At 52.4% G+C, this 22582-nt stretch overlaps 1 protein-coding gene across 8 annotated transcripts in view; it reads right to left on the bottom strand.

Moving 5' to 3' along the window:
• Positions 1–4456: 4456 nt before the first annotated feature.
• The window catches only part of MAP4 (microtubule associated protein 4), a 171670-nt gene continuing 153544 nt past the window's right edge, over positions 4457–22582 (bottom strand). For 5 of the 8 annotated variants that reach the window (XM_054190133.1, XM_054190136.1, XM_054190129.1 and 2 more), the window contains 8 exons: positions 21114–21173; positions 20626–20948; positions 18157–18285; positions 16553–16645; positions 11616–11697; positions 9592–9704; positions 6829–7003; positions 4457–6625 (listed from right to left, as the gene is read on the bottom strand). In XM_054190133.1, the coding sequence (XP_054046108.1) occupies positions 6618–6625; positions 6829–7003; positions 9592–9704; positions 11616–11697; positions 16553–16645; positions 18157–18285; positions 20626–20948; positions 21114–21173 (983 nt within the window). In that variant the 3' untranslated portion in view covers positions 4457–6617. The remainder of the gene's footprint in view (positions 6626–6828; positions 7004–9591; positions 9705–11615; positions 11698–16552; positions 16646–18156; positions 18286–20625; positions 20949–21113; positions 21174–22582) is intronic. The other 3 variants (XM_054190132.1, XM_054190134.1, XM_054190135.1) reach the window with 3 other exon arrangements.

The raw sequence follows: 22582 nt of genomic DNA on the forward strand, positions 1-22582 counted from the left end.
CTCTGACCCCCCGTGTGTGTCCGAGCTGCTGCAGGGGAGACGGCAGCCCCCTTCCTCGGGGGGCTGGCGCTGAGGGGGGACGTGCAGTGACAGCGGAGCGGTGGCAGCTCTGCAGGAAGGACCCACAGTGGGTGAAAGCCTTCAGGAGCCCCAGGGGAGCTGGAGCGTCCTGGGGGGGGGGTCACAGACACCCCCTGGTCTTTTGGGTGCTGCTGCTGCCCAGGGCCCTGCGGCAGCGGCGGGTTCGGGGGCAGGGCCGGGGGAGCAGGGTGGGAGCTGCTGCTGCCGCGGGCGCAGGGATGGGGGGGCAGCGGCCGGGGGTCGTCACCCCGTCGGGGGCAGGGCCGGGGGCTCTGGGGCCACATCCAGCCTTGGTGCGGAGCCTGGGCTGAGGTACAAACCCCTTATTAGAGCGTACAGGGGGGCAACTTCTCCGAGGTGTTGGTGGCCCCTCGCAGCCCCCCTTTAGCCACAGTGGCGGACAGGAGCCAGGCTTGGCCCCTGCTCGAGGAGGAACCAGGAGGGATGGGCGGATGGATGAATTCCCCCAGGATTATCCGTGCATGGGCGGATGGATGAATTCCCCCAGTGCAAACAGGGTGTTCCTGTGGCTCTGCAGCCGCCAGGGGCTGGCGTTGGCCATGGGAGGTGGTGGCCAGTGGCCAACAGACCCCATTCCCCACCCCCGGCCCTCAGCCCAGGCTGGAGGAGCAAAGTTGGGATGGGGGAATGTTCCAGTGGCTGAAGGCATCAGAGACCCTTCTCCGCGCTTCACCCCGTCTCCGTGCCCTCCTCTGCCACCAGCAGGACATCAGGTGTCCCCAACTGTGCCACCACCCGCCCTGTCCCACCTTCCCGCCCCACCCCCCGCCAACAAACTCAGGCCCAAGCTGCGGGGAAACATCTAGAAGCTTTATTTCAACCCTTTTACAATAGTCAGAATCACAACATCGAGTCAGGAAATGTTGCGGAGGAGGCGACAGTCCGACAGCCCCTCGCGGGGCCGGGGGGGAGGGAGACAGAAAGGCAGAAGCAAATCGGGCCAAATTCACCCCGGGCAGGAGGGGCTCTGCCCCGGCCCCCCCCCAGCCCACAGAGCTTTGTCTCAGCCTTACACCCATGCACTGACGCCCCCCCCGTCCCCAGCCCCCTCCTCCCCATGGCACAGGTACAGCCCGGCCGCCCACCCCCCACGCAGCGGCTGCACCCCCTCCTCGAGCGGCCGGGAGCCCCATGACACAAAATAATAATAATAATAATAATACATCACATTTAGAGAACACTTTTAACCACTGCTCACTCCCTCCCCACGGCTGGGGGGGTGTGAGCAGCATCGGCCCCCCACCTCGCAGATGGGGAAACTGAGGCAGGGAAGTGACGTGACTTCCCGAGACCACTGAGGGGGCCAAGGCTCAGCCCTGCTGCGTCCTGCGCCCTCCCTGCCAGCCCCCACTGTCCCCGTGGGCATGTCCCCCCCCCCAACTCTCTCGCTACTGGTTGTACCTACGTTACGGGGTAAGGGAAGCTGCAGGCAACGCTGGGCGCTGGGGTGGGAGAAGCAGAGGGGCGCACCACGACGAGTCTCGTGTCTGATCCCGCTCCAGACACCAGCTGGTGGCCAGCGAGACTCACCGAGGGGGGAGATTCGGAAGGCAAACTCTTACTCGAGCTTGGCTTGAGGTGCCGAGGAGGAGGGAGAGACGGAGCCCACTTTCCGCTGCTGCCTCCCGTAGCAGTTTTTCCACCCAACCCGCCGACTGCCCTGCACCAGGAAGGGGGTTTTTTTGGGTGACATTTGTCCCAAGCCCGGGGGCTGCTGGCCTCCCGATAGCTGTGGCGGCAGGGACAGCCCTGCCCAGCCATGAGGGGCTCGGTCAGTCCCTCCTTCCACGTGCCGGGAGGACGCAGGAGCCCCGTCACCCCCAAAGACGTCACCGCCATCAAGCCCCTGCTGCGTTCCAAGAAAACTAGAAATTCTGCCTAACCGACACAAACACAGGAGGGTCCCACAGCCCCCCCCCCCCCCCCCCCGTCCGTCTCACACACCGACACTACGCGGGGGACAACAGCGAGGGTCAGCGTAGGAAAAAAAAAAACCCAACTACATTCAGTTTATGGCCAGGACCCCGAGCCCAGGGGAGGCGGGTGCCGGGGGCAGCAGCAACGTGTCCGCCGCTGCCGGCCTCCTGCTCCCATGGCCTCTGGCCCCCGCGCTGCGTTACTCAAACGTACTTTGTTTAATAGTATAAAAAGCCCCAAAAGCCCCAAAGTTACTGTATGTGCCACTGATACGCAGGGAGACGCCAGGCTCCAGCAGACGGGACGGCAGCGGAGCAGCCCTGGGCAGCACCCACAGCCAGGGAGGGACCGAGCGGCCCCCCCACAGCCCGTCCTGCCCCACCGCAGCCCCCACGGCTGCTTCCTGCAGCTCAGACACCTCCAAACCTCACCCCTGACAACCAGCTCCGGCGGGGGGGGGGGGGGGGGAAACAAAAAAAAAATTAATCTCTTTGCCGAGCATCTCCCTGAGGCTGCTGCCCACACACCAGCTCTCTGTGCCCCATCCGGCGGGACCGAGACCCCCCCCAACCCCCAGCGCCCCACTTCTCCCCACGCTGCCTCCCCCGGCGCAGAGTCACCCCGCGCGCAGCTGCCGAGGAAGCAAGACCCACGCGCGGCACCTCAGGACAGGACCGTGTACATTCGCGTTGCATCTAATTCGGAGCACAACTCTCCTTTTTTTCTGTTTTCTGAGAGAATTTGCTACCTCTGCCCCCCTGGAACACGCCAACGGCGAACACGGCTCCGTCCCCTGCTCGGCCCCGCGGGCGCTCAGCCACCAGCAGCTTCTCCACAGCCTTCATTAAAGGTCTCGGCACTAACGAGCTCACTCCCACCTCTCCAGATGGGAAACAGAAGTCATTCTCACCACGCGCGCCTCCCTTCCCAGGCTAGCAAATATGTACAGCCGCTTCCTGAAAACAAAACAACATTAAAAAAAATAAAATACTAAAGCTGTATTAAAACTGAAGCTGTCCTAGAAAAACCACACCGAACTAGTGTCTCTGGATTTAGTTCGTCAGCTAAACACAGGCACGAGGAGTGTTGGAGAAGTGGCACAGAAGCGGGGGCCGGTCGGTGGGTGTCGGGCTGGGACGCTTTGATCCCGGTCAGAGACAGGCCCGAATCCCGCCGCAGCCAAAAAAACGCCTCACCCGGGACCACCGAGCAGCCAAAACACTGGACAAAAGCAGCGCGGGGCGGGGGGAGAAGGTGGCCTTGCTGCCCTTTGGCAGGGCGTTAGCCTTTCGCTTGCTTTATTATTATTATTTTTTTAAATTTTTTTTTTTTTTTTGCAATCTCAGAAGATAAAGTGCAACGTTGCCACTCGCCTTCCTCCTGCGGCACCTGAAGGGAGCCCCGGTGCCCGGCTGCCTCCCCGCGCCCGGGCATCGCACCCCCGCGGAGGAGCCGCGGGAGGAAGGCGACGGATGGGCTTCCACCTCCTCTCTGGTTCTCCGCGACACCGTCGGCCCTTCCTCCAGCCCGCGGCTGCTCCTGGGCCACTTCCCCGCTCCTCCGCCCAGCCGGCGAGCCTGGAGCCCGGCTCCATCCTGCTGCCCATGAGGATTCGCCCTCGGGGAGCCGGGCTCCGCGCACCCCGGCATCCTCTGGCCAGTCCCTGCCGGGAGCAGAACCAGGTTGTGGCCGGGGGGTGGGAAACCCAGCCCCGGCCCCCTCCTGCGGCGGGGCTCGGCCTGCGCCCCTCCAGCTCCCTCGCCTCCGAACTTCCCCTCGATTCAAGTGTTGGAAATAGTAATGAAAAAAAAAAAAAAAAAAAAAAAAAAGCGCGAAACAAACCACAAACCACACAACCAAACCCCGAGCTTGACAAGATCTCGCTGGTGTTTAGAATTTAGCGGTGAGAGAAAGGAGGGAGCGGCAGCGAAGGGGCAGTGATATATACCGGAGGGCGACATGCGGGCGAAGGGGTGGCGGGAGGCGGCAGCCGCAGGGACCGGCCGCGGGGTCTCCGAGCGTGGGGACGCAGCTCCGCTCGCCACGAAGGAGGTTCCCAACCCCAGCCCGGAGCCGGCATCGGCGGCCGCTTTGCTCTCCCCGGAGAGCCACCCGGGGCGTTAGTGCTGGGCTAGTCCAGGGCTGGCCTTGGCAAGCGCAACACCAGGGCAGGGAGCCACCGGCGCGGGCGCGTGCCCCGGTCTGGGGTTAGAGGGATGGGGCAGGAGAGGTGAGGAGGAGGAGGAGAAGGAGAAGGAGGAGGAGGAGGAGGAGGAGGATGAGGAGGAGGAAGGAAAGCAGTGGGAGGTTGCTGGGGTATATATAACCGCCCCTTTCAGGTGCAAATCTGCATTGCTTATTTAAATTTTGCATTCAGAGAAAAAAAAAAATAAAAAAAGCACTTATGAAACTAGCAGACGACTTTGATGCAAACTAGTACATTTTAATGCCATTTTTATTAGAAATCATGCAAACTTTAATATAAAAAATACAAGTGCAATAAGAATCTTTTGTGTGTAAATACAGATTCCGGGTTATCGTGTCATTGTCGGCTTCCCAAAGAAATATTCCCCCAAGCCAGAGAAGCCGCAGGCTTCCCTCCGTCCCCTCCTTCAGCTCCCCGCTCAGCGCCCGCCGGCTTCACTTCACTTTGATCCCAGCCTTTTGTTATTCCACCTTTTTTTTTTTTTTTTTTTCCTTTTTTTGCTTTAAATTAGTTTGACAACCAAGAACGCCTTTTTTTTTTTTTTTTTTTAATTTATTTACATTTCATTTCTTTAGTGTCATTTGCAACACGAAACGAAGGAGCTCACGCCTCAAAGAGGAGGTTAAAAAGAAAAAAAAAAAAAAAAAAAAGAAAAACCCCAAAAGTAAGAATAATTCTCCTTCCTTAGTCAAGAGCTGCAGCTCCCCGGCACCGGAGCCCGGCTCCCCCGCCCCGGCCGGGGGCTCTGCCCGTCCTCGTCCCCCGCCTCACGCCTGTCCCCCGCCTCACCGGCCTCGCTCGAGCCTGACGATGGGGTCACCCCCAGCCATCGGCCTCTTAAAAACGCCGCGCACGCACGCACGCACGCACGCCACAGACCTGCTTTAGCCTCGGAACTCGGGGCCTGCGTCCAACCTGCAACTCCGCCGCGAAAGCAGCCTCCTGCCCTTCCTCCAGGCCTCCCGCCCCCGCCGGGAAGAGAGAAATCCCAGGGCTTTGGCTGTGCAAGTGAATAAATAAACCGTCTTTGCCTTGCTAACGCGCAGAACGTCCTAGGCATCCTCCGGGGCTGGCGGTTTTGGCCTTACAGGAGGGTTTGTTTTGTTTTGTTGTTTCGTTTTTATTTTTTTTTTCCTCAAACGAGCATCGATTCAACGCGTCTCGTTGCAGAGTCAACCACAGGCTTCATCTGACCTCTCACAGCACCTTTGCCTTTCACACATTCTTGTGCCTTTCATCTCAGACATGGCTTAAATCCCATGAATTTGCTCCATCGTTTTAAAATATTTAACAAAAAAAAAAAGAAGAAGAAGAAGAAGAAGAAGAAGAAGAAAGAGAACAAAACAACAACAAAGAAGTTACAATTGCTGGATATGTCAATAAGAAGCCAGCACTGCAGCAGCGGTTAATGTCTCTAACTCTCCTACGGTCAGGGAAAGATGGAAAGAGAAAAGGAAACTTAGCGGGGGGGTTCGTAGCACGATAAATCATCAACACAGCGTCACGAAGAATAAAAGGTTAAAGTCAACAGTTAAAACAGCCTAACGTGTGTGTATAATATATATCATCATCAAACAGGATCAGCAGAAACTGAAGCGGCAAGGAGGAAAAGGTTGGGTGGTTTGGTTTTTTTTTTTTTTCTTTCAAAAAAAAAAAAAAAAAAAGATAGATAGATAATAGCTAGATCACAGCTTATCCCTATTAACTCTGGCCTGGCTTCAGCCACCAGCAGCGCAGCCGCGCTCCGGCCCGGCCGCCCGGGCTCGGGGACACGGCCTGGAAGCCACTAGACACCCGTCCCCGCCACACGACACTAACGCTGACCCTAGTGTCCCCCTCCCGAAAAGCCAAAGGGACGCGGCAGGAGAGGGAGGGAAGCCCTTTCCGGCCAAGAAGGGACCACCGGAGCCCGGCCCGCGTGGGCAGGGGGAGCCTCCAGGCTGCGTGGAGGAGCCAGCGCGGCCGAAAGGGACGCGGAGCCCTGCTAAAACGCTGTCCCCTTCCCATCTAAAGCCAGACGGCGGGTTAAGAGAGCCAAGCTGCGTTACTCTGGGGGGGGGGGAAAGGCGGGAGACGGGGCCGGGGGGGGTCACAAGCCTTGCTGGGAAAGCGCCGCAAGGGGAGCTGGCTGTTGCAGCGGTGACAAGGAGGCGACTGAGCCCAGGCTGTCGCTGACGGATGTGCTACGCCAGGGGGAAGTGCTGCTGGAAAGGTTGGGGGGTTTGGAGACGACAATTTCCGCTCCGTGGTCCGTTCGAGCCTTGGCCTTCTCACGGAACGTCAGCTTGTGGGATTCAATCTGCAGCGACACAAGGGCAGGTGAGAAGGGGAAGGGCAGGAGGAGGAGAGAGGAGGAGAGAGGGGGATGGAAGACGATACCATAATGTCATCATTAGATGCCTGGAAAATAAAAGGCAATTTTCTGAATTAAAAAAAATAGGTAAAACCAAAAACCGCCCCGCCCCTACAAGACACGGCTACAAACGGTTCAAGGTTGGGGTTACAGCGGTGGGACCAGTGCCCGGGGGCGGCTGCTCTGCCCTGCTGCAGTGCTCTCCCCTCCCGCCCGGCCCGGTGCGCGGAGAGAAGCCGCAGGCACTTACTTGTTTCTTGTATCTGAGTCTCGAAGCTTTGAATTTCCCTTTGGTCGCCCCCGCTCAGGGAGGTGGGCGCTGCCGGCCCTACGCCATTCTCCCGCATCTCACTGCCTGCCTGGGCTGCTGTCACCTCTCCGTTCTGAGGGGCCGGGAGCTGCCCGGGCTCCGCGCTCCCCTCAGCCTACAGTGAGACAACGGGGTGGGGAGGACGACAGGGACACGTCAATAGAAGATGGCAGGGGGATGATGTGCGGGTTCCCGGAGCCCCCTCCGCCCTCCCCGGCTGCCGAGACACACGCGGGGAACGAGGCGGCGGGACGGGGGGTGTTTGGAAGCGGGGAGCAGCCCCTCCGCTCCCCGGGAAGCCGCCGTCCTGACCGTCCCCGCAGAGCCCATCGCTCCTCCGAGCGCAGGCGCCGTGTCCCCAGACACACGCCCGGAGCGCCCTGGTGACAGAGGATGGCCGAGGCAAAGGCAGGTCGAGGACTAAAGCAGAGCGCTACGGGGTCAGAAGCCAGGAGTTGGTTCGGGCGCATCGCAGCGGAGCAGGCTCCGTTATTTGGGGACGTATTTCTATATACCCCACCCAAACGACACGCAGCGGATCCCAAAACAGAAAGGCCAAGCCCGCACAAAGGACCTGATGCTGCACTACGATCTGGAAGCGCGGGGTTTAGAGAAGACCATCCTGGTCTGCTCTGGTGATCCCACCTGGAGTCACCAACTTCTACCAGCCTTGGAGAAGAGCAAAGTCCTACTGCCGCTGGAGAAGGGACTAATACGCTGGTGGGCGGCTGCTGGGAGTGACGCAGAGCTGCTCGGAAAGACACTCAGACACCACCAACAGCACGGCAAGCAGAGAAGATGCCACGTTGGACCAGCCCAGCTCCGTGAAGGAGCAACTCATCCAGCTGGGACATGCCCTTGCTGCCACGTTCAGCGGGGAGGAGGTGGCACGTCCAGTCCAAAGCAGCTCTGCTCTGCCCCCACGCCCTTGCCCCGCACAGTCCAATCCGTGGGGAATCAGGCTCCAGGCTCTTCTCAAGACTAAGCCACCCCTCTCTCCCTGCAGCCCGGGTAGCAATGAGAGACGGCCATGGACCTGCGCACTCGACAAACAGCAAAACCTCCCGGGGCCTTCCTTCTGGGGTCCCAGTTCCCACCCACGAACTGCCAGCAACGCCGACAGCCGGGTGCTTCTGCAGGAACTCCGAGGATGCGGATGATTCCCGCAGCTCCGTGAGAGCCGCAGAGGGTGGGCCTCTAAGTGCCACCTGCTCCGACGGCAGCGTTGGCTGGGATCGGTGGGAAGCAACAGGGAAACGGTTTGGTCTCTCTATTGGAAGGCTGAATGTTAGAGCCAAAAAAAATACTGGATGAGAGTGTCAGCCACAGAGAGTCTTCGCACCCATGGAGACGGAGGGGAAATATTAAAAAAATCAGGCTAATTCTGAACAGGTGAGATTTTAGAACTTCAACAAAAAACCCTGGTTACCAGCAAATAGCACCGGTTTATGGACTAGACGCTCCAGTAAACCGCAACAGCCAGGCACCATTACGGAAAGCTCCCTGTCCCTCCCGACACAACCAGCAGCTTCTCTCGGTCCTTTCAGCTTCCCGCCGAGCCCCGATTTGCCAGGCTCAAGTTTACATAAAGGCCCGGAGACCGGAGAGTCCTGATGCGTCCCCAGCAAATACTCTGGCAGTCACCCCTTGCCTGGTTTTACCGGGGATGATGAAGAACACCCTAAATATACTCGTGAATTCTGGTGCGTGATCCGCTCTTTGGGACCGGGATTATTGCTTTCAAATTCACACGGCGTTGAACACAATAGCTCAACCCGGCTGAACTCCAAACCCTTCCCCAACACAAAAGCGCTCAAACAAAACAACGCTGGGCCAAGCAAGGGAGCTCAGTGTTTAGAAGGGGGTTTCTTCTCCTCCGTCTGTCTGTCCCGCTGGGGGCAAAGTCCTAATTTTAACAGTTATGATGCCGGAGCGCAGGACTGTTTTCTCCCCTTGCGGGGCTACCGGCCAATTCAAAAGCGTCGGTGTCTCACGTAGCGACTCCCTAAACATAATCCCCAGCACCGCTCTCATCATTTCGTGGCGTGATGGGTCGTGCCCACACGTCCATCACTCGATGGGTCAAGTGGGGGTGATTTCCCTCCCCTCGGCGCAGACGTCGCGTTGCCGGAGCGAGACCTGCAATTTGCAGAGCCGAGGCTGGGGGCAGTGGATGTTCTCGTGGGGAGCAGCGCTGAATCACAGCGATGAGAGAGCAAAACCCTTCCTTATCCTCGCACAAAGGGCCTTTGGGCTGGGCTGCAGAACAGGTTACAGGCTGAAAACTGCTCCCAAGAGCTGCAAGGTGCTGTCTCCCAGCACGGAGCACCTTGCTCTCACCAGCTTTACTGGGGGTTAAAAAAAAAAACCAACCCCAAACAGGGAGAAAGGGCCAGAGGCAGCTTCTCTGATGGGCGCATCGCTTACAGAGCGATCCCTGCTCTTGGATGCCGAGAGGAAGGATGCGGACGGGCAGCGCGAGCCCTGAGTAACACCTAGCAGGGAGCACGTTCAGGCAGGGCACACAGAGCTCGGCTCCTTTTCAACTCCTGCTTACTCCTGGGGTTGCCAACAGAGGCCACAGAAATAGGCAGATGGCTAGAAAAGGCTGGGGGTGGAGGAGCTGCACTACGTCAACAGCAGGACAAGGAGAAGAACCAAACTTAAACCCTACCCTGACGCGCCAGAGCTTGCTGCACCCACCTTCACGGTTCCTCCTGCTGGCGAGTGTCCCACGTTGTCCAGAGAACCCACTTTGGCTTGGGCCTTCTCCTTGAAGTTCAGCTTCTGGTTCTCAATTTTGACATCTCCTCCCCCTAGAACAAGATTCCGTAGGGGTGAGTTTATTAATGCCTCGGGAACAGTCCCACCTGGGGTCTGTCCCCTCCCCACCCCCACCCATGAACCGCTGGGGACCCAGTGTTCTTTGGAGGAGGGACGTGACCAAGTCTCTCTCCAGTTTCAAAACTGGCAAGCTCAAAGCTGGTGGTTTCCACCTGCGCTGGCCAAGCAAGACTGGAAGGAGGCAGGGCTGCACGGCAAAGCCCTGGAGGTGCCTTCAGGTGGGGAACAGGCCACACGTCCGGACAGCCAGGCTGGAAGACACCCTCCTGCTGACCGCCTCGCTAGATCTGCTCACGAATCCCAGAGCCGTGACATGCCAGTTCCACCCGATCCCACACTGGTGGGTTTCCAATGGTTAATGCCAGCATCCCACTCCTATCCGCGTCCCCTGCCAAGGTCTCCGCCAGCTCAGCCCATCTGCGTAGTCGTCGGTGCTGGGAAACCTTCTGCTCCTTTTCGTTAAGTGCCTTCCTTTGCTCATTATCCATTCCCATTCCCACTCCCACTCCGTCACTGGCAGCCGTAGGACTGACATCCCCTCCCTGACACACAGACCCTCGTGTCACTGCCTGGACACGCGTAGGGACTGGATGGACACTTCAGGTTCAGGAGAACACTATTTCTAGCAAGGTTTTTCTAGATTTAGTATAACTGCAGTTCCCATTAATAAATAAGACTGTACGTGCAGTCCCTATTCCAGCGGGTTTTTTCTCAAAAAAACCCTTATTTAAGTATTGCTAAGCACAACTTTGCTTCCCAGTGAAATACTCCATCCTCAGCACTTTGGAAGCTTGGCACGGCCAATGATGGAAGCCAATTGATTTGGTCTAACAGAAACCCGTTACAACATCTGACGAGATAATTCTGGATGGATTATTCTGCTTTAATCAGGCCTGGACAAGAGCAGTTATTGTCGCTCAGAGTTTGTTATTAGAGAGCACTGAATAAACGGAGGTCATGTTTGTGGCACCACGTTCGCAAAGCGGGAGCGGGTTTGGAGGCACCGAACCGTGGTGCTCGGTGTGTAAGGTTGAACTGCTTTCAACCCAACAGGCTGGCAGCAAGGGTGCAGGAAAGTCCCAGGAGCAGACAAAGACAAGCTTGTGGTATTGGGTTTTCAGCTGTGGTCAGCGAACTTTGTCCCTCGTGCATGGGTGTTTGATTGCCAGGAGCTTCCCCGTGCAGACACAAACCAGCAGAAGTCACTGAACTGCTCATACTTGAGGATGCTACAAAGGTACGGGTCAAACAATCCGCTTACAGCCACAGCACCTTGACCTCCGGACCTGCCTAAGCTCCGGCCGGGTGGTGGGTGGTCATTGCTCGGACAGGAAACCTGAGATTCGCAGGAATTCACCCAGGGTAATTGCTGTGCTCTCAGTGGGGAGGAAATAATTCCTGCCCACTCATCCCATAATACGTCATTAAAGAGCCAAAAGCGTTTTATAGAAGACAGGAGCTGTCACTGAACTGAAGGCCAAAGAGACCTTTGTATCTGCTCTGATGAACTGGAGGGCAGTTCCTTTATCCTTCCACAGCACGCGCGTTCAGAGAGCCCCAAAGCCCTCCGCAAGCGCGGATGAAGCTTCCAGACTCCTAGTCATGGGAAGTATCTCCCCCCCCCCCCCTTTTTTTTTCCCCTCCAAATGGGGAGGAAAAAAAAAGAGAACTGAGTCAGAGCAGTAGATTATCTTCACAAGCAAGATGAAATCCCACATCTCCTAATCCCCTTCTCCGCTGATGAAGCCACCAGGAATTGCTAAGAACCTAAACGGCACTTCTGAAATACCCCCTGAAAGCAGCAAACCCCTTAATCTCTCTCAGTCGCAATCCTGACACACAATATCTGCAGACAAGTCATGAGGAAATGGTAAAATTTCTACCTGGCTTATGCTTGATATTTGCTTTAGAGCCACACTTGGAGGACACTTTGGAAAGGTCGACTTTCTTGTTCTGGATCTGCACCTAAAGAGGCAAAAAGAAACAACTCAACACAGAGAAACGTTTCCCATGATTCTGGAGGCCAACGGGCCACCTCGAACATCGGGTCACACTTAACGAACCTGCACCCCTTTTCCAATCTTATATTTTCATATTGATTTCCCAGCCGCTGCGTGCCAAACGCTATCGTCAGCTTTAGCGCTATTTCAAGGCCTGCACCAGCCAGAAGGGGTTAATGTCAGCAGACAGAAATGGGAGACCGGCTACAACTGACAGATGGACAGCAACCAGACACAGGAGTCTTCAGTTCATGGCACATCCACGGAGTACGGAAGCGCTTGGGAGAGGGACCAAAAAAACGCCAATCCCATTGCCGTGTTCCCCTGAGGACACCGGCCATCGCCCGGGCAGCTCCAGAGTGTCACCAGGACAGATGTCATCTCGCAGAGCTACTCAGCCACTCTCTCGCTGGAGGGCCAGAGACACGCCGCCAGCTCCAACTTTTTCCTCTCTACCACCTTCGTTGTGCAGACTGACCCACATCTAATTGTCAGGCTTTGTGTGCAGCCTCCTCACAGCGGCCGTTCCTCCCTGCTGAGGACAGGACACCATCATCATGCCCAGATGGAACAAACCGCTTGGAGAAGCTGTCCTCCTCGAAGACAAAACACTGGGATGGGGAAACTATTTCCCAGTCTTATTTCCTTTAACCCCATTCTACCAGTGACTTGATAGTGGCATACAAAACCTTCAGTGAAAAACGTTTGGTGATGCAGTCATGAAATCATGAGATACTCATGACTCAATAGTTGACCTTCTTCCAAATCAATGAACCATGGAATCGTAGAATGGTTCAGGTTGGAAGGGAGCTTAAAGATCGTCTAGTTCCAACCCCCCTGCCAAATATTCTAGCATGGTGTTTGTGGACATCACCTTGAATTTGGGGAGAAGCGTCTTCTCTGGGGTAGGACAAAGGTGGAGACAAAATGTCACAGGTTTTACGTCTTTTTGCTCAAAAAGTATTTCACCTCCAACACTTGAACCAAGTGCATTGTACAGAGTCCCACTTCTGACATCTTTAAAATTCCTCCTGCAGCTCCAGGTGGATGAAAAATTCCGCTATTCCAGAATTAACTTCTTGTTTAACGACTTGGAGAACTTCCACTTCATACAAACATAGGACAATTTATACTGGAAGGAACTTCTGGTCATCTGATCTAACCCCCTACCAAGTTGACATTATACCTTTCCATGGGGAAAATCTAGGGGGTTTTGGTAGTAACGTTAAGAGGATCATCTCTCCCAGTTGTGTCAGCAACCACCAGCTGGCACCCACCTGCGCAGAAAGTTCTGCTATAGATCGCCTCGCGGAGAAAATTAAAATCTTTCTTTTCGAGTGCGACAAGAATTCGTTCAATTACAAGCTACTCTAAAAAGCTTATTGAGAACGACCATGATAATTTGCAGTACATCTTCCTCGGGAAGCGTGAATCCTCCAAGTACTTGCCAAGAGGGATGAGTCAAAGCCCTGCTGTCTCGTTTGCTCGGAATGAGCGGAACAGCACAGTTCAGCCTCCTGCTACGCCGGCCCGCGTTCACGTCCCTGACTCAGTGACACCAGACACTCCGAAAAGGGGAGATCATGGCTATTGAACGTGGTTTTCTTGAGGGTTGGCTAGTAAAGTTACTACAGCTTTTATAATGAGCACTTGTGTGCTTGGAACTGGAATCAACCCAAATTTATTTCGCAGAATGCATTTTAAAATAACAGTGTTTGTTATCAGCTGGGGTAGACATACCCAGCTCCGGCCTCTCACGATTTCACACGGGGATCCAAACAATTACACCCAAATGGAAGTGTGTTCCTTGTAAGATTTCTAACATTAGTTGGTTTGAGTTTGCAATGGAAGACGTTAAAGGTTGGCATTTATAGAGCCAAATACTCAGACTCTGGTGCCAGAAACAAACTTTAGATCTGAAAGACACTCAGAGGGGAAGCGTGATTCTCACCTCTTTAGATTTTCTGACTATTTCCCAATCCACCTAAGCAGGTCAAGCCAAAGAGCAGAGAAACATATGATACATTCCAAATCACCTGGTTAAATCTTCAGCACCTGCACTTTTATCCAATCTACCACGTTACTGTTGCTTTCTTTAAAACTTTCGAGAGGGGGAAAAGACTAAAGCACAACAAAAGCTTTTACCCAGGAAATCTAACTACGTTTGCCTCAAGGTATTTCTGGCAAATGTAGCCTGAGTAGGAACAATAGTGACTGCTTTTGAACACGTCTTCTTGGGTGTCTTGGAGGGGAGAAGAAACTATCTCCGCATATAGAAGGCAACATGGGTAGCCAGGGGGTACCAGCTTGGAACCACCTCACCTGGGCAGGAGGTCCATCGCTTCCACCAGAGCAACCCTGAAGCTGAATCGTAATTTGCTACTAAGCACAGCTCTTGTCCACGGGATCCCTAAAAGCTTTAACCGAAGCCACAGACTAGAACAAGGGACTTTCCAGACATCCCCGTCAGCGGTGCGGTTCAGGAATCCAACGCCCAGAAGCCTTCTATCAGAAGCGATCACCAAAACTATTTGAACAAGAGAACCTCTCGGGAGAGGACGCTAACATCACGCCGCCCCACAGGGAGGGAGCAGATATAAAAACGAATAAAAGGAAACGCTTTTACAGGAAGCCAGACTGGCCTCCGCACCTCGTCTACTCACATTGGTACTGGGTCTGGGGGCCTTGGATGGCTGGGAACGACTGCCTGATGCTGCTTGGGGGGCATTTGGAACCTGGAAATGATAAGCACTTTATTCTCAAAGCAAAAAGCTTAAGTAGTTGAGCAAGGAAGAAAAAGTGCAGTGGAAACAAAGGAGAGGGTGGAAGAAGAGAAAAAGAAAGTGGGCACACACTTGTCCCCTAGAGCTGGGGATGTCCCCGGGACAGGTCAGTAAAGAGGAAAAGACAGGCTTGGTCACTCATTAGAAGAAAGAATCGTTCACTAATGTAGTTAATCAGCCGAGGAAAATATCCCCCACGTTTAAATCACATTTCTGTTGGCCTCAAAGAAAAAAAAAAAAAAAGGAAAAGAATGCGCGAGACTCGGTGTCCACTGAAGGGCTACACGAGGTAGGAGCGGCAAAATTAAAGTGGCTTATAAAATACAGCTCCTTTGAGTGCACGAACAGCTAAGTTACAACAGCTGCTCTTCAACAGCAGAGCCAAGGGGACTTCTGCCACAAAACACTCATTATACGTAAACAGTCTGTTCCAAACTTGGGTGACAAAAGCAGATGAAATCTGCAGCAGGAACGGAACTGCGCAGAGCTAAAAAAACACACTGAGGGCACCCAACCGACACGATGGTCCCAGCAGCAGTTTGTCTTTCTGTGGCGCAGAGAATTCTCCTGCGTGAGCATTTCTACGGGAAGCTCCGTACACAGGGGCGCGCTCCCGTGAGCGCCGGGTAAATCACGGAAATATCAGACCAGAACGGCAAATGCCACCAGTGGTGAGGAGCCACAAACTGGAGGGCAAGGAGGGCAGCGGAGACACGTGTCCAGCGACTCTCAATGGGGAGTCAAGCTTAATGAAGTGAGACTTCAACATCTGTTCTCTTACCATCTCGGCAACCAACCTGCAGAGAACAAGGAGCCAGATTCGGTTGCCTCTTTCAAAGGTTTAAGGAGGAGTTGGTCACCTAGAGCGAAGGTTCAGCCAGCCAGACAAATACACATGTATTTCCCAGGAAAAGTGGCCGCAGCAGCTTTGCGCCGCAGCCGGCTCCCGTGTAGCATTTCTATCTGCTGGACCAGCCAGCAAACGGAACACGCTGACTACACGGCAACGGGAAGCCAGGCCCCAGAAATTGAATATTTGCACCTGGAAGACTACGTGAAGCAAAGGCGCAGGGAGTTTGATGCTGACTCTCGGGCGCCGGGCACGGAAGAAGCATCACGGGAGGTGAGAGCTGGACACGGCCCCTCAGGAACCCGGCGTATTTAAACACCAATGGAAAAAACTTCCTTGGGCTTCAGTATTTCAGCGTCCTTACGAAACCACCCAGTCTTTCTGCAAACTATCCCGAGCACAGACAGGCGAGGGTGGATTTGGTGAGGTAGTACGGATTTGCCCACAAGGAAACACGCCTGCCAAACTATAGTCATCTTTTCAAAAGCTTTAGTATCTAGACAGTTAACTTGGCTTTTTCGCCCAGACCCTTTCAGGATGTAATACGCCAAACCAAGTCCACAGACGTTACAAGATTAGCCCTCTATTTTAATAAGCTCAACTCTGCTGCCAGAGATACCAGTAGCCTTTAAATTTAGAAATTAATCGCAGCTCAAAGATTAAGTCCCGGAGTCTTTTCCTCCTCCTTTCTCGAAGGCTCCCTTCCTCTGAAAGAAGAAGTGAAATCAGTCTGACTCGGGCTTGCTCTACGAGGCAGCGAAGAGTAACAGGCGCTTCTAAGCCCCAATTCATTTCATCTAAAAAAAAACCCAGACATCTAAAATAGGTCAGAGGACTGATGAGGTGCCTGCACTGACTGCGGAGGGAATCCACGGTGAACGAGCTCCTGGGGTCAGCCATGTGCGCATCCCACATTTGGTCGTGAATACCACGTAAACCATGCGAGAAACAGGTCAGGTGTATTTATAGTACTATGAAACAAAACACACGCGTTCAACCTAGCATCCCGTGGGGGGAAAAAAAAAAAAAAATTAAAGTAAATCCTCCAGTCTACATTATTTCCAGAAGCCCTGAAACTCTGCCACGCGGTTCTGCCTGAAACACAGCATTTGTAAGACTGACATATAAAAACATAGTACAAGAGAAGGAGTTAGTAGAAAGACAGCTTGCCCAGAGCCCATACTTACATTCCCACCTCCAGGGACATGCTTAATATTGTCCTTGGAACCACACTTGGACTGAACATGGCTGTAGTTCGCTTTTTTGGAGACTATCTGGACCTGGAACGTTACAGAATGGAAAACAACACAAGGGAAGAGGACTGGTTAGAGTTGTCATACGGCAGGCCGGAGTGGATGCTCTAACACGGTGGATAAACAAGGAGTCGTGTTAAACTCAATCCAACTTTAGTATTAGGTGTGAAAGCAACTGAGGAGGAGAGTGAGGGGGGGAAAAAAAAAAAAGTGAAGGAAACGAGAGGCTGCACAGACAGTGTTAGTGCGAGAGGCTAAGCGCTACGTGAAGACCAGGATCCTGTACGGGTTAGCATCTCCTGCCTGGGATCATCCATGTCCCTCGGGAGGCTTCCCGGCTGTCTCCTTCACCACGGCTCAAAGCCACGGGGCCACCACGGCCAACAACGCTACGGACTCTTTGGCGTCTGCGCTTTGTTCCCGTCTGCCTGGATGGACTCCAGCCTTGGGTAACATCTTTCAAAACGCCCGCTCTGAGAAACAATTCTTCTGATGAAGGCTGTCGAACCTTCCGTTAGATTTTAATCGGACGAGCCTTACGTTAATTAAATTGTTTCTCCTGTAGGCTAAAACGATTTGGGACTTCTACAAGATACAAAAGGCGTGCGCTAAATGAGTTTTTACTCCCAAAGGTAGTAACCGAGGTGGAGTCACAGGCCCGTGTTTACAAAGGGTTAGTCACGACACGTGTTTAGTCTGCGGGTTATTTAACACAGCACAAAACGTGGCAGAAGCTGTATCTAGAGTACTTTCTAGAAAGAGGTGATAAATTCGAGGCACAAAAGGAATCACCAGAAGGTTCGCGCTTGAGCAGGTTTCCCCAGGCTCCTTGGCCCGTTCAGGGAGACCGGGCTCAGCGCAGCAGCAGCTCTGAAAACGCACTCGTGCCGCGGCAGTTTGTAATGGTTTACTGACTTCTCTGGAGGTACAAATCCCATCCAGTCTTTAGCAGGCTCTGCCTGACGATATCCGAATTACACCAGCACTGCCGGCACCCCCGCCTCGCTCCCCATCCCCTCCTGCTGAACTACCGTGTCACGACAGCTTGGAGGAACCCTCCAACGGTGAGCACCTAACGCATGGGGTTAAAGAGCCTGGATACAACGGGGTGGGGAATCCCGCAGGAAAAAATACGAAGTCCTTAATATTCTGCAATCTTAAAACAAGCAGAGGTGAAGAAAAGTTCTCTCTTCCTAGTTACAGACTGTGTATCAACCGTGTATGAGCTGTGGATGAAGAACTCATCTTAAGGGAAACCTCCGACTCAAAGTTAAGCCTATGTGCCCACAAGTGAAAACGGAGGGCTCCGAAAATATTTACATTTACAGCAGGCATGGAAAAAAGATACCTACGATCGTGATCTCCGAACGTGTTTAACCGGGAACGTCTCAGGGTTTACAAGAAAGAATTGGAAAAGTGTCTGTGCAAGGAAGTGACACTGACAGGAGAAAGCAGAAGAGTTGAAGAGAAGGGAAAGTGACTCAAAATGGAAATGTTTTCCTCCATCTCCCACAGAGAAAAGTCTGAAATAAACTCACTTTCCCATTGGGCTGTTTTGGGGCACCCTCTTTTGATACGGTTGTTTTAGTAGTAGCCATTTTAGAGACCACATTGGGTTCAGACTTTCGTGCAGCAGCGGTTGATTCTGGCTTTTTCTCTATTTTCCCCTAGATGGAGACAAATGGATGATTTCAACCAGCAAAAGCAAAAATGTGGGCAGGAGAGTGCGGGGGACGCAAGCTACCCGGATAAACTCAGCGGAGCGGACAACCCAGGAGAACTTCTTACGTGCTGTAACCCTCCGGCAAAATATAATCCCACGGCCAGGAATGATAAAACTGGGAGGGTGGAGGGGAAGCAACATCGGACACAGGGTGAAACAAGCGCCCTGGGGGTCACAGAGCAATAATTAAGTTCTCCGTTTCTCAAAAAGCTCGTAGGAGCCCTTCACGGGGGCGTCTCATCATTTCCCCGAGCGGTGACGCTGGCACACACACACACACACATACACACACACACACCCCCCTTCACTACATTAGATTCTGCCAAAAAAAAATACCCAATCTTTTAGTAACCCAACGGCAGCGCCGACCCACCTCCGTCACCTCGTCGAGGCAAACACATCCCCCGGGCGGTTTTCTTTGCCTCGGAGCTCTAAGAGCTCTGCCGGGTACGGACACGCCGTGCTGCCATTTCTGATATCACACCCCCACACCGGGTTTGACTCAGGCTTTGACATCAGCGGCTGATTTAGTTTTTAACTAACCCAACGCAGGGGGACCTAGCTAACCCAGCTGAGCAGAAAACGCAATGAAAATTTTCAGGTTTTTAGAAAAAAAACCCCAGCAACTACGTGAGAATATCCATTCTTTTGCTAATCTAGATCCAGATAAGTGCAGCAGAACTTGCATTTTTTGGGGGGGTGCATAAATCCTGTATTTTCACTCACCCACCAGCAACCAAATGGTAAACAAAAATACCCCAGGACTCCTAAGGCATGCTCATACAGCGTAAATAAGACTATGAAAAAGACAGTTTTCTTAAAAGTGCAATTGTTAGGGTTTAACAATTCCACGAAAATATTTAGAAAATAAAGGACAGTACAGTCAATGTAAAAAAAAATCCCCTTAAACCGACACAATAACCCCGTAAGCTAAAAAGCTCTGTGAGCCTCAGAACCCTAGCACAAGTTAAAGTAACCGAACAATCTTGCGTGTTCTTTCTGACCAGACGGCAGAAGGCTTTCTCAGCTTCTGCTTGGTCTCCAGCTACAATAAATGGCGTATGAAAGGGTCCCCCCTCCTGCCTGCCTCAAAGTTTTTCAGCAGATTTGGGTTGGGGTGGGGAAGTTTCTGTTCTCTAGACCTCTAAGGAGGTCTATTCTCTGAGGATAGACCTCTCAGACACCTAAGGAGGGACCTCTAAGGTCCTCTATCCGAGGACCGTGTCCTGTGATATTGTACCACTGAGATACTCTTCACTCCGGAGAATAAATCCGTGCCGTATCGATGGTGTCTGACGCACACCACCACGGCCCAAGAACGCCCTTGACTTTAACGTGCCCGAGAGGAGATTAAGGCTCCCAGCACGAAACGCGCTCTCTTGGCATCAGATTAGAGTTATATGCTGAGTTATTCATTACTGCAGCAAAGGCAAGGGGGCAAATTTGTTCCACTTTGTGGAAATTAAAGCCCTCTGACTACAGGCAAGCTGCTACCACATCTGGTCAGGTCAAGAGGGGTGTATCCATTCTACAACATCCAATAAAGGTTTTATGATTATGCAGATCCATGAAATTATTTAAACCCTCAGAAGAGGGCTACAGGTCTAACCCTAAACTTTTATCATTTCCATGGTAGATATTCACAGTGAAAGTGTAATTTAAGACCGTTACTGATTGAGAGCCTCAAATTGTATCTATGTACCCCCTTTTCCCTACAGCTCATTCAACACTACCCGCTTCTTTCCTTGTGGCCACCACGCGTTATCCAAAACGCACTACGTAGACCCATTTCGTTTCAGCTTTAGGCCCGACAAGTTGAACAGAGTCCCCGTTCCTAGAACTGGGAAAGGTGCTGCGGAACTTGCTCCTGAATCCAGGCCTCCTGCCCCGTAGTGCGTTATTCCACCTTCTGCACCATTCAGCAGACTCAATCCCTCTCGTCAAAGGCAAAGGTTTGGAATACAGACAAGGTTTTGAGCTCTCAATACCAACTAGTTTCTATGTCAGGACGTACAACAGAAAAACAGAACCATGGAGTTTTGAATTCCTGTACGTATGCCAGTAAACACCAGGAAGGCTCTTAAGGCGGATTCCTTCTGTACGCTGCTATCACTGCCTTGTTAATGCCTTGTGCGTAAACCCAGAACCCAAAGAGGAGTCTGCGGAGCGTAAACGAGAAGAGCAGCGAGGATACAGCCACCACAATTAGCAAAGAGCACCCCTAACGCTTAAGAGCTACTGTTCCAAAGCGCGTATTGCTCTCAAGTTTGAAGGAACCACTTACCTTTCCTCCACCAGGCTGATGTTTAATATTATCTGTTGATCCGATTTTGGAACGTACGTTTTTCAGGTCTGGGGCCGAAATGCTGCTGGTTGGGCGAGGTGGCTTGGAAACAGTGCTGGGTTTAGTCGGAGCCTTCGCAGTTGTTTTTTTAGCATCTGCGGTCGTGGTGGAGGTTGTGGTGGGTTTGGTTGCAGCAGGTTTGGGTTTGGGCCGACTGGTGGCTACTCCGGGTAAAGTAGGTGCGCTGGAGGCGGTGGTGGAAGGAGTGGTGGCACTACTTTTTACTGCATTGCCAGTAGCGCTCTTCGGGCGGCTCAAGTCTGCTACAATTATCACAGTGATAATTGAAGGGAAGGGGGGGAAAAAAGACGGGTCAGGTGCGATTTACCCAAGCATCCTCCGAGTCCTACGGATGTAGAATGGTCTGCTCAACAACCCCAGCCCCCACCAAGCAGGATTTGATGTAGATGGAAACCAAACCAAGTTACCTGAGGGTGACTTTGCAGAGGTCTTCTTCGCATCTGCAGGCTTTGCATCGGTCTTGATAGCTGCCCAACACAAAACACACCGATGAGTATTTTCAGACAAGACGTCTGGAGTCACAACTCAGCTTTGCCTGGAGGTCAGGGGCTCTCCATGGCTCCGCACATACCGATGGTCCTCTTTACCCACAGTCCCCATTTCTACACGCTGCTTGAAATAAAGCATCTCAAGAATTAACTGTTCCATTTGAACACCTGCCTGAAGTTCTCCTCATTACAACGGCAAAAAATACTCATGTTTTCCAGCAAAAGGGTCAATTCATCAACAGGATCATCATTCAATGATGCAACACCTCAGGTATCGTTTGCATTTTGTTTTTTCTTAAATAATTTTACAAATCTGACAGCACTCACCAACATTATTTTAATCTTGCCCCGGTTTAACTTCTTAAAAAAACCCAAACTCCCGTCTGTAATAAATAGCAAAAGCAAAACCACATTTGTCCATCTCTAACCTCAGCATTATTGCTAGATCAGTTTTAACCAACGCCACTTTTCTGGCACAGAAGTTATTGCCCATATTTTGGCCCCTGTTATAATTGTATAAATCCCAAACTCAATCACTAAACTGAACTACGCCTTTGGGGAAACACCGACGCTGACGACCTGATTACGCTCCACACAAACAGAGGACAGTCCAAACCAGGAACACATCTCTCAAAGCAGAAGAAAACCACATACGCCATTGATCTAGGCAAAAATCACGGACTGAAAAATAGAAACAGAACCTTCTTTTACAGAGCTCTGATAATTGTAGCTTTTTTTTTTTTTTTTGTACTATCAGCGATGATCAACTTTGGCTAAAATGTGCTTCATTTCAATAGCCAAAGGAAGGCAACGTTAAAAAACAAACAATCAATGGAAAAAAAAAAAAAATCTGAGTCAGAAATTACGAACCCTCCCCATCTTCTAATATTTAATTTCCATTAGATTTTTAGATAAACTCAAGTAGCTGGCAGGGTACTTTCTGGAATTCCAATATAGAAAAGAGCAAGCGAAAGAGGCAGATAACTACAGGCCAAGTTACTCTGCATCTTTCCATCCAGACTTTGCTAAAAGCATTCAATTAAACACCACAGATAAGATACTAGCTAAGGAGATGAAAGACATCTGGAGAATTTAATAAGGCCTAAAGGATAGACAGATAAACAATTAATACCAAGCATTTCAAAAAAGGCCCCGTCAAACCAACCTAATCTCATTCCTCGAGACCACAACTTTAACTGGGAAAAGTGTATGGACAGAACAGAATTAGTTTTGTACAAAGGCAAGAGGACTAATATGTTACTTTAATACATAAAGAGATGTTATTTCTACTCGTGCCAGTGGGGAGCCAGATGCTGGAAGAGTTTTGTCTGTTATCATTAGCATGCGGCGTTGAAAACCTGGAGAATGAGGAAGCTCCTGGGAAAATG

This window comes from Rissa tridactyla, chromosome 2, assembly GCF_028500815.1.
Source record: "Rissa tridactyla isolate bRisTri1 chromosome 2, bRisTri1.patW.cur.20221130, whole genome shotgun sequence".
NCBI lineage: Eukaryota > Metazoa > Chordata > Aves > Charadriiformes > Laridae > Rissa > Rissa tridactyla.